At 43.5% G+C, this 12,251-nt stretch overlaps 1 protein-coding gene across 2 annotated transcripts in view; it reads left to right on the top strand.

The window, feature by feature from the left end:
- The first annotated feature begins 1,673 nt into the window (after positions 1 to 1,673).
- Positions 1,674 to 12,251, top strand: part of B3GALNT2 (beta-1,3-N-acetylgalactosaminyltransferase 2) — a 28,303-nt gene continuing 17,725 nt past the window's right edge. The window contains exon 1 of one of the 2 annotated variants that reach the window (XM_040057523.2): positions 1,674 to 1,822. In XM_040057523.2, coding sequence (XP_039913457.1) covers positions 1,729 to 1,822 — 94 coding nt within the window. In that variant the 5' untranslated portion in view covers positions 1,674 to 1,728. The remainder of the gene's footprint in view (positions 1,823 to 12,251) is intronic. The other variant, XM_040057525.2, reaches the window with a different exon arrangement.

Below are 12,251 nucleotides of genomic sequence, written 5' to 3'. Positions count from 1 at the left end.
CATGGAGGGAGAACCTAACACCTTGGGTACAAGGAATGTAGCCAAATATAGACAAATAGTAATAGATGGACCAGTTTTTATTTCCATAGCTGAGCATGCTGAAAGGCAAGTCAAATGCAAATACTGATTAATCACAGCATTTTTTGTGTAAATGCTTTCTCTACTACTGCTGACAAGTACTCGATTGCATATTAAATAAATACGCAGAAAACTAAAACTGATCTATTTCCAACCCATTTTCCTCCTGCTTGTAAACCTAATATATAAGGGTTAAAATCATTGGTTTGCCTTCTAGTATCTCACTGGACTTGATGAAAAATTAATCTTAACTAAATAGTTTGAAAGGACTGTAGGCATTTTCCAAACACTTTTCATGGCTTCGGTATTTAAAAAAAAAAAAAAAATTACTCTTCTTTTTTTGGGGGGGGGGAATCTTTCCATTCTTCTTCATGCAGATCAGGTTCTGTTGCTAATTAAATGTGTTTCTAATAGACTAGCACCAGCAGTCATTAATTTAGGCCTCACAGCTACTATACACAGTCTTCTAGTTTACATTAACAAGAGGCAAAAGACAGAAAATGTTGTACAAAAAGTTGCACCTGAACTTGAGGAAGAAATTATTTACTGTCCAGGTGACTGCACACTGAAACAGATTTTCTGGAGAGGTTGTGGAGTCTCCCTCTCTGGAGATGTTCAAGAACCACCTGGCCTCAATCCTGTGCCAGATGCTCCAGGATGACCCTGCCTGAGCAGGGAGGTTGGACCATATGACACCCGGTGGTCCTTTCCAACCTGACCCGTTCTGTTAATCTCGGATTCTGAGGAGCCTTTGCTTATTTATCCACATCACTTCTTCAGGTAGATTTATCCTGGGGCAGTTTGAGGAAACAAATTCCTCCTTGTTACCTGAGTGCAGGAGACCAGAGACAAGTAAATCAAGGTGCTGGTAATACTGTGCTCTCTTTAACCCGATGGTATTTAAACCCCCCTAGCCAGGACAGACTTCTGCAGGTGGCGGGTCAGTCCTTAGGCACCCAATTTCTCAGAGTGATGGCTGAAGGTAACAGGTGAAGCTGAGCGGGAATTATTGACATTTCATAACGAATTTAAGGATTCTTGGCCGTCATCCAGTTACAGTTAAGGACACGTTGATTGTCTGACAGCCCCTCTGGAATTTCAGTCAAAGAACGCGTTACTTGCTGGAATAAAATACTCCACAAACAGTTTGCGAGCGCCGCAGCAGGTTTTTTGCCAAAGCGAAGCGCTCTCTCCTCTTTATTGAATTAGTAAAGGATTGTTCCGGAAAGCTATTTTATTCCTAACACAACGACTTTTCAGAAGGGGCACTCAGCGGATTATCGAATAACGATTACCCGGACAGGGTTTTCCCCGCGGCCGGGGGTAGCCGGGCGGTCCCGGAGAGGCGCAGCCCGTGAGGGGGACCCGCGCCCCCCCGCCATGTGAGACGCGCGAGCCGCCGCGCTCCCTCGCGCCCCCTCGCGCCCCGCGGCATTGTGGGGGCTGTAGGCGGCCGCCGCCGCCCGCCCGCGCCGCCGCCGCCCGCCCTGGCCGGGGCGGGACTGCAGCTCCCGGCGGCCGCGGGGCGGCCGAGCCGAGCCGAGCCCGGCCGAGCGGGGAGGAGCCGCGGGCGGCCGAGCCGGGCCGTCGCGCCGGCGCCGCTGGGGGAGGCCGGCGCGGACGGGAAGGGGCCGGCGGCTGCGGCGGCCAATGCGAAACTGGCTGGTGCTGCTGTGCCCCTGTGTGGTCGGGGTCGCGCTGCACCTCTGGCTGCTGCTGAGCTGCCCCGGCAGCCACCCGGCAGGTAGGAGAGGGGAGGGCGGCGGCGGATCCGGGCGGGCTGGACTCCTCCACCCTCTCTCGCTAGGCGAGGAGAGGTCGGGGCTGGCGGGGCAGGGGAGGCGGGGGCAGGAGGCGAGGGCCGGGGGCATGCTGTGGCCGGGGCAGCGGGAGCAGCGCCGGGGTGCCCGCGGGGCTCGTCTCGTACCGTGGAGCGGCGGAGAGCAGCGTAGGCTCCGCCGCCAGAACCGGAGGTACCGAGCGCGGTGGCGGTGCGGAGCTGCGCGGGTGCGGAGCGGACGGTGCGGGACCCAGCTCCCGCTTCCGAGCGCCCGCTGCGCCACCGGTGCCCTCCCGCTCCCACCGAGACACGTGGGGAAGAAATTCCCACCGATCCCGCTCGTGTCGCGTCATTCCCGCTCCTAGGAATAGCTCTTCGCACTGCGCTGTGTCTGCCTCAGCGGGCTTTAAAACCCCTGTGCAGCCAAAGGCTATTCATAGGATCGCGTATGATCCAGCGCAAGTGAAATCCGATCCTTGAGGGCTTGCCTTGTGCTCCTTACAAAATGAGGTGTAGTTTTCAGGCCACGGATCTCCATGCCTGCGGAGACAGTCATCTGTTGGAGCAGAAACTTTTGTCAGCTACCCACAGGTGCTGTTTGACAATATTAAAAAATACTGTACGTGAACACGTAATGGTGTTTTTTTTTTTTTAATTTGGGGTGTGCTTACAAGTGTTTAGTCCACCCACTAGCTTGTTCACGGATGGAGCCACACTCTGGTGTCTATTTCCCGTGCAAGATGTGCGCAGCTGTGAGGAAATGGGAGTCTGCTGATTGCCAGTGGCAATTAATAGTGCAAATATGCAAGAAGCAAGGTCAGTGCATTTGCATAGTCTGAAGGCTGCAGAGTTGTATAGGTGTGTCTCTCTCTGTATTCTGGCTTTTGCATATCACATCAGCAATGGTCACACTTGAATTAAAAAAGAATGAGAGACCTGATTGTTGAACTTCTAGCCTGATGTGCGTTTGAACTGCCTGGTTGGTTTTGTTCATCTTTCACGGTGCCATTTTGGAGCGTCGGAGCATTAATTTGGAGTTAGAAGTGGCAGTGTGGTATCTCGTGATGACCTTTCCCACATAAATGTTAGTTTTCCACTAACAAACATTTCTAAATAAAATCCAGAAGTTTCTCAGTTGTAGTGAATGGGTGGTTTAGGTCACTTAAATAATCACTGTTAAAGGTATTAGCAAAAGTAGGAGTAACACAAATTTGTAAAAGAGCGGCTTAACACATTTGGATATCCAGGTTCTCTCTGTTGCCTACTACATGGGTGAAACATCCCAAGGAAACTCCAGTTAGAATTAATTGAGGATTATTTACACAGTGATTCAAGACTCAAAAGGATAAGGGTTGACTCTGATTGAGTCACAGCGTTCAGGGTGGATCCCCTTGCTTTTCAAACTCCTGATGGAGCTTAGGTGCAGCTAAGTCCAATCTTGGTTTCCAACTTGATCAGTGGTTTATATATAAATGATTTATCAGCACTTATTCAATGACTAATTTAGCATTTACAAAGTGATTTTCCTTTCCTAAAAGTGAGTACAGTAGGTGAGAAATGATAGGAAATCTATGTATATGTTTCCTCCAGTACCTTAAAGTATCCTTAAGCTGCTTTACTTCTTTTTAGAATGGGGCATTTGCAAGTGTTCTATTTTTCTTAAGATATGTGGAAGAATCACCCCACTACTCCCTGTCTACCAGGTGCTCAAAAACTTTAATTGGTTCCTTTACTTGGTTCCTGATATTTTTCAGGTGCCATCTCAACTTCTGCTTTGCATAGTGCTTGCTGTGCTGCTGGTGCCATTTGCCCCACCTTTTCAAGGGAATTTCCCCTAATTAGAATATCACCTATAGATCTGTACAGTTTCATATTCTGAGAGAGTGAGACTGTCTGTGAAAGTTCAGCAAACATGGGATGAGCAATTGGGGGTGAATGTTTCCCAGTGGAAATCGGTTAAAGGTACGTTGTGAACTTTTCCAAGTAAAAGAAGGTTTCTTTTTATCCTCCTGCAAGGGGACTGACCATAAAAGACACATCTGTCACACCTGGCGCTGCTGTCCATGGTGTGTGGCTCCTTGTAGCTGTTGAAGTTGCAATATTGGGTAGTGCAGTTCTCAGTGGGGCTGTGTTGGCATTTAAGAGCTGATAGTGAAATTACTAGACACCGCCTCCCACCCAGTTTTCAGACCAGCCAAGTCGGTGAATTGTACAGTGGGTTCTGGAAATAATGTGCCATTTTTCTAAGTCTGCTGCTTAGAATTACCAGAATTATTTCCACAGAATTATTTCCATTTTGTGCCGCAGCAGGAGTCGGGCATTGCAGTACCTTGGCGGTCTTTGGATCAGGGGTGCAGGGACTGCACGAAGTACACACGCTGTACCCCCTGGTTTCTGTCAGGTTCAGGGGCACCATTTGAACCAGAGGACCACACAGTGCCGACCATTGGGCGCCAGGCTTGGATATTCAAAATATCGAAACCCAGAGTAGTTGCATTGTGATCTTCTGCTGCAAAGCAAGTGGACAACCTTCGCTTCTCGCCCAGAGCCATAAATTAACTTCTGTGGTTTGGCGAATAACACTTGTTCCATTCACTGCAGTGGTTTAACTCTGTGCTGTCCAAGTTGTACACCCAGCTTCTCAGCATCCTGTTGCATTAATACTGAAATTTGTGCTCCTGTATCTGTGTGGAATTTTGTCAGTTGTTGAGGGCCAGCAGGAATGAGAATGTATTTTGCTTAAGTGATGGGTCTGAGCTCAAAATCAGAGGAATCTGAGGGAGACAAAGAATCAGCTTACCTCAGTTTGCTGTCATCAGGGTCATCCCATATGTTCCCATCCCATTCTTCAGGGGATACAATTAATTTCCTAATCTATGCAATATCAGGAGGATGGAAAGCCCACATAAACATAAATCTGATGTTTTCCTCCAACTTTTTTTTTCTCATTTTCTTCCTTTAACTGATTTTGCAGCTGCTCCATTTTCAAAGACAGTATTAATTCAGTTGCCTTTAGGATTTTTTTTTCTTCCTTTAGGTGTGGTACCGTTTTATTCTTGCTATCTTTATAAGCAGCTTCTAACCAGGTTCTTAGTATTTTGCAAATAATTCCTTTTCCATCCTTTATCTGGCCCCGGCCACCTTTAGTTGTCCTTTGACAGCTGTACAGTTATGCCAGTTAACACAACCCCGTTCTGAGAATTTGGAACTTGGATTTGTTCCGTGCTTTCTTAAGTAATCTGTGCTTCTATTTGACATCCAGTCAAATATGCCAATTTGTCACAAATGAGTTTAAGTTGCCTAAAGAATTACCTTCAACGGTAGTAGCAAAACCAGACATCATCTGGATTTAACCTGAGCTCACAACTAGGCACCATGCAGCCAATTCACTTATTTCCTGCTGCCCCCAACACCAGCCCTGGGATTGGGAGGAGGATCAGGAAAAAAAAGTAAAAAAAAAAAAAAAAAAGGAAAAACCCCTTGATTGAGAAAGGAAGAACTGAGTTAGAATTCATTTAGACTGACTTACAACAGGGGCTGACAATACAAAAGGATCAGGGAGACCCTCCTGTTGAGTGATGAGATTCAAAGTGGAACCCCTTACTTTTTAAACTCCTCATGGAGCTGAGGTACAGCTAGGTCCAGTCTTAGTCTCAGACTTGGTCAACAGTCAGTGCCTAAAGGATTTAGCAGCACTTAATCATTGACTGATTTAACATTTACAAAGTGATAGGATTTACTATAATTGCTACAGTGACTTCATTATGCATCCAGCATTTATGCTATACTGGCAGAAGAGTATCTAAGTCAGTCCACACATGCACGCACCCTGACACAAGGAGATGTATTTATAAGCAGGGCTATATGGGTACAAATGTATAGAGGTATACCTGTTAAAAATTCCCCTCGAGTTCAGTGAAATGCTCGCTTCAAATATCTTGGCATTTCTCAGTGGGAAAGGGTTGAGCCTCAAGGAATGGAAGGTTTCAGCCTAGGCTCTGTCATCAGTTTTGGGTGCTGATCCTCAGAACTTTGCAAACTGGAGGGTCTGTGAGCTCTGAGAGACATCCTGTTCATGGAGTTGCTGGTGGCAGCCTGCTGTGGTCCAGGAGAGCCAAAGGGCTTCACTCAGGACCAGTTTGTAGGGTTGTTTAGATGTTTGGCTTTAGTCATCCATAAAATTTGACCCTGAACACAATCTTGGTTGGTAATTGCTGGAATTTTCAAAAATCCAGGAACTATGGAGTCTGTTCCACTCAGGGTACAGTTCAGGTAAGGAATGCTCCAGGTCTGTCAGGGGATGACTGATTACTCGTGCTGTCATTGCTTCCTTGGTCAGCCAACAGGAATTCCTTCCCATGGTCAGTGTCACCCTCATCTTAAACCATGCTGGGGCTGGTTCATGGTCCAGTCAAGGGACACTTCATTGCCCAGCTCGTTACACAAAGGCCTAATGGGAATTTCTGAGGTAGAGCAGCTCTGGGGAGGGGGAGGAAGGCACCACTTGGAAGTTGGGGAAGGGGAAAAGCAGCTTTGCTCTTCAGAGTTTCCCTGTTTCGAGCAGTAATTATTGGAGTTGATGTTCCTTACTGTAAAACCATGATGCATTGGGTAATGTTAGGGTAACTAGGATTTTTAATAAGTGGGGTTTTTAATACTGAAAGAGCAAGTGTATGATTTTTGTGCAGGGTTTATCTAGTTGTAAATAAATACTATTGTAAAGTTACTATTGAGTAATGTATTCACACTGAGGAGAGGAATAATGATGCCTCTTATAAAATGAGAACATATGTCACCTGTAGAAAAATGCTCAATACTGTACATGTGTTGCCTTTTGTAGGCCCAGTCCTTTCATGGTATTTAAGGAAGAATCTGTCTCTTAGCCTTCAAAGTACCACAAAATGTACAGGATGTAGGTATGGCTGCCTTGGCAGAAGAACAAAGGATGAGCTAAGGGACCTCGGATTTCTTCTGTGTTGTATTATTTTATTATTCAGAGTGTTTTAGGAACATTAGTGAATTTGTATGCAAGAGAAAGAAATGTCCCTATTTATTAAAAGTCTTCTTGAATCTGAAACTACTTAAGAGGATCTGGTAGGGCCTGATAAAGCAGTCTTGTTTCACTTGAGAATTTTTTTTTCCTTGTTTACTATTCCAGCTGTTCTTTACTACCTATCACCTGGAACCCCTGGTGTGAATAAAAAGTAAATCTTATCATGGGGCAGTGTTTAGCAGTAACTGTGACATAAAAATGTGTAATCTGTATATTTTCTGGTATTTTTGTGCAGTTGTGTACAATAGTTGTATGTTATCTCAACAGCTGCGGAATTAGCTACCAGTAGAGGTGAAAGACAGAGTGAACAGCAATCCTGTTTTTCGAGGAGTTTAATTACCCTCCCAAATAATCATCACCACACATTCAAATGGAAATCTATCAAAAAGTTGATAACCTGTTTTAGTGATTATCTGCCTTGGCTTCATTGACTCACTAACACAAGATTGGAATAGACATCCCCAGCCATCAATTCTGCTTACTATTTCTATTGAGCAACTCTTGGTTTGTGTTGTAAAATGGCAGGTGGGCAGCCTACATTTATTTAGTGAAGGCTCAGGGTGGCTTTTTGTCTGTTCACTTGGATTCCTAGCAGTTGTAGGAAGAGGCTATTCCAGGGGCTTGTTGTCCTGATTAAAAATAGGTTCTCATTTCTAGCCTAAGCTTACTTGCAGCTGGTTTATGCCCTTTAATTCTTAAGCCTTTCTGTCAAAACGGTCTTTCTCCTCCAAGTGCATCTTCAGCTTGTAATCATAGAGGTTGAAGGTGTCTGTTTTAAACCTTTGCTTTCTTAAGTTGAGCACCTCAGGTACTCCTAACTTCTACTGGAAAATAGGCTTTCCATTTCTAGAAAACAGCTTGGTTTTGTTATCTATAGGTGTTCCAGTTTTCACTCATTCCATCTACTTTTCTTTCTCTGTTGGAAGTACCTTCTGTAATGAAGTCTTCCTTTGAACTACCCCTTGTGTAAGGCCTGTAGTTTGCCTGCATTCTTGGCCCTCAGTTGTGTCTCTCCCTGTGCAGTATTCAGACTTGCTCGGAGTTTATGATCACATTTACCTTGGTGTCGCAGAAGACAGAGTACGCTTCTTTTAGGTAGTACTCAGTAATTGGAAAAAAAAATAAATAGGATCAATCCTGAGACCAAAGGCCTTTGTTTTAGTGTCCTGACTTTGGTGGCTCCCTGCTTTTTTTTTTTTTTTTTTGTTCATCAGTTAATGAGACAGTAATTCACACTTCTGAACATGATTTGTGCAGGAACATGCTTTTAGGTTTAATTGGAATCCTTGTTTAACTGGTTACAAACAAGTGCTATCCAAAGAAAGTTCGTGAGTAGGAAGCTAAGTTAATTTTTTGTAGAAGTCTAAGATAAATGCTAATTATAAAATGACCTCAGAAACTTGAGAAGGAACAGACAGACCTGCTTTTAGCACTCCAGGTGGATTCATTGCTAATTGTGTGTTTTAATTGATGGCACAACTCTTATTGAGTAGGAAGTTACTCACTGTAGGGCTTCAGCTACAGGGCCTAATCAGAAAGCCCCACACATTCTCTGTAATCTTCTGCTGCTTGGCTGATGCTAATGCCCTTTAAATCGTTATTCCTGTCACATTTCGGGGAGGGGGGGGGGTGGCAGCTAAAAATTGGCCCTTTTAGATTTGTGAGAGTCAGTCTTCTACTAGTGAACAATTATGCAACAGATTAAAACCCACCATTTTCTAGAGTCTGCTTGTATGCCATCTGTTGTCCTGTGGCTCAGCATGTACTTCTTCAGTCACTGGCCTAATGGAACCAAAATATGGGAACAGCCAACGAGGTGCTATGAGGTGGAGTTTTGCTAAAATGTGGGACCTTCTTAAGAAGGGATGTTGTCTGAGATCTGGTAGTCCTATCTGTCAGGGAGTAGCAAAGTTATGTCATCTTTTGTAGGTGTGTAAAGACTTGCAGACTGGTGGCCTTGGAAACTGAAACTCAGCAGGTCAGGTTTGGCACTGGCAGTAGATGTGCAGTCCTGCCTAAAATGCCAGTTGTCCCCCACCCTTCATCTGTAAGGCAAGGTTCTGCCATTAGTATGGCAAGGTTTTTCATGGATAGGCCACCCCCAACATAAAACAATCCCCTAACTTTTGATGACACAAAAGAATTGACAAGGAATGCACAAAATAAGCTGATGGTATTTTCCAAATGAATTGGGATCTTTTTGGGGTTTTCAGTTATTCTGTAGACAGAGGTCTGAGACATTGCAAACTACTAATGCGTGGCACTGGAATTGCATTTTTGTATTTTTGGCACTGGAGCAGGGGGCAAAGAGGACCAGTTCTGCTAGAGTTGGTGGAACTGAGGTTTTCAGCAGTTAACCTTTAAATTGCCCCTTGAATGGAACAGCCAGAGGAGAGCAAGTAGCCTTCCCTGGGAGCAGGCTTTTGTTCCGTGGCAGCAGGGATTGGTAGCCAATTTTCATTAGATAAAGGTGCTGTACTCTGCTTCCCCTGCCCTGCCACAGCCCCACCCCTTTTCTCCACAAAATAAGAAAAGGAGGCAGCATTTTGTGTTGCAAAAAGGCTTTGCTTTGTTTCTTTTGACTTTGCTTCTGATGCTTTGGCCATTGTTGCCAGTTTTGTCTAGAAATGTGCAAGTGTTACATAATTAAGGTGTTTAGAGCGTCATCACTCCACCACTCTTACTGCTGCCACTTGGTAATTCAGAAGGACCCTGCTGTCCTATTTCTTTTAAGGAATGCTGTTGACGTAAAACAAACAGAAACCCCTGCCTGCAGAGGTTTTGTTCTTTGAATCTGTAAATCTTGTATAAAAGCTTGTCTGCCTCACAGAATACTGCAGAAACCGAGGGTGCACATCTTGGTGTTTTCCAGCTCTGGGGTGAAGTAGGTACTGCAGGGAGGTCAGGTAGCTCTGCTTGCAGCAAAACATGTAATGCAGATGAGCTGAAGCAGATTACTTTAAGTGAAGTAGATTAAAAGGGAGAAAGAGCTGCTTTTGCTCTTTGGTTTGTTCTTTTTCTGTGTGTGTCAGCATTCTGTGAATACAAATCTTTATATTGAATTAATTCCTTCCTTCGTGTTTGTTTGGATCTTTAGCAAAGAGGCAGAGAAAAAGTATTAAACCTCAGGAATATGGTTGCAAGATCACAGGAATAGGCAGAGATAAAAATGTGTGGGTTTTTTATTTTGGAGGAGCATTGTACCTTTTTAGTCTTATCTTATGAAGCGGATTAGTTGAGAATATTCTAAATAACTTCTGCTTGGCCTACTTAGTTCCATTCATTGATTTATTCAGGAGAGGAAAAAAGCTGCCTTGGTAGCAGAAGATACAAAGCCTAGCCCTCTGTGGAGCTCGCTTATTTTAGCAGTGTCCAGTGGAGGTGCTCTGGTGCCGGGTATTGCAAGTAAGCCTACGCTGCTGTGCTTCTCAGTGCAGGCACTAATGATGGGTCTTTTCTTTGTCCACTCCAGTTGCATGAAATGCAGAGACTAAATCACTTTGTGGACTGCATGTTATGTCAAGTTTCACTGAAAATGACTGGTAAATTTAGTAGTTGATTGGGGACTCATTAATAGTGATATGTTTAGCAAGACTGTGTTTGTTGACTAAATCAAGCTATATGATCTCTCACTCTTTTCATCTCCTTATAATGAAGCAAATATAATTAACAGCCTAATTTGACATTTTATTGAGAGTCAGTCTCATGGAAGATGAGATGCATGTTCGTCTTTGTAATTTGGGATTTTGAACAACTTCAAGAGGTGCTGAGGTGGTTAAAATCTGAGTAGGGTCAGCCTGTCAGTGGTGACCTCTTTCCATGGCCAGCTCAGATGGACACACACCTCTGCATCTTTAGCTGTGTCTTCTAAAGGCACAGCTTTGTACTCTGCATATGCAGTTGTTTACTTTTTCCTGTATCTGTCCCAAACTTTGATCTGTTGCTAGTTATCAAGGTGAAGGTTGACCAGCACTTTCACCCATTTCATGAAAACTGGTGACTGAGAATCCCATGAAAGCTTCCTGAAGCTGATATTGAGGTGAAAATCTGTACTAATGAAAGTATGAGTATGGTCAGAGGTCAGAGAATTGTGTGGAAGCCAGTCCTTCAGAGGATTGAAAATATCAGAACCCAAGAAAGCTTCAGTAGGAACTTACCATAAACAGTGTGACACAAGGTTCTGGCAGACTGGACTTGGTGGACTTAGAGCTGACAGGAGCACTGCTGACATGAAATAAACCTCAGCAGCTGAGGGAGGGCTGCTTGCTTTCATGCTTTTGGAGGTTTTGCTGTGGATTAACAGGTAGGCTTTGTGTATTTGTCTCAGGTTCTACTGAGAAGTCTTGGGCTAAGTAATGCAATCAAGGTGCAGCTTTGAGTAAGAATTCAAAAGCAAGACAGACAGTGGTAGCCTGACCTTTGGATTGGGAAGCTTCCTCTCCTTGTCCATACCTTTGGAGAAGTTTCTAGGGTTTATAATGGAATAATGGAATATGATACGTAGCTTGTTTTTTTTTTTTTTTTTTCCCCCTCACCCCCTTCACAGACCACAAAATTCACAGGTTTTTTTTGTCTTTGAAATCAGAAAATGTGAAGACATAATTATCTTGTAGAAGCAGTTCCAGGTAGGAGCAATTTATATAATATGATACAATCTGACACATAAAACTTTGGCCTAAAAGTGCACAAAAATAGATTGTAAGGTAAATTGCTTTGGTCCTCAGTGGGAAGTATTGATTGCTTATCTAAATTGTCACTATTGATTTTAAGGTCAGCAATGTTTTCTCTTAAATTATGCTGCATGAGAGAATATTTATGCACATATTGGAATTATCCTTATAAATTAATAATAGCCTTAGTATTTTTTCCCTGTACTTCTCACTTTATCTTCCTTTTTTTTTTTTTTAAATAGTGCGAGTTCAGAGAAACACATATGAATCTGTTTTCCTGAAATTTTTGCATTATTCTTACTTTTCCATAGGAAGTAGAAATCTTTACTAACAAGCAAAAAATTCTTGGTCAAAGTAAGTGTGTTATTTATTTATTTATTTATCTAGCTATCTATCCATTTATTTATTTATTTATTTATTTTTCCCCCAGTGGTTTTAAAAGTAATATTACATAACTCTTAGGACAGAGAAGACAGATAATCTTCTGAATATAGACCACTGCAGTGCTGTTCTGAAAGCAATAGGATATTAACTCTGAAGCATCTGTCACAATAACATGGTTCCCATTTGGATGGTTCATAAGGAAAAGCTTCACTCATTATAAAACATAAACTAACTAAAAGTAGGTATATTTGATCTGATCTGAGTAGCTTATTTTTAGGGTTGTGGT

This window comes from Hirundo rustica, chromosome 3 (genome assembly GCF_015227805.2).
Source record: "Hirundo rustica isolate bHirRus1 chromosome 3, bHirRus1.pri.v3, whole genome shotgun sequence".
Taxonomy (NCBI): Eukaryota; Metazoa; Chordata; class Aves; order Passeriformes; family Hirundinidae; genus Hirundo; species Hirundo rustica.
The sequence above is the reverse complement of the archived record's forward strand: the minus strand, read 5'-3'. Positions and strand labels throughout refer to the sequence as shown.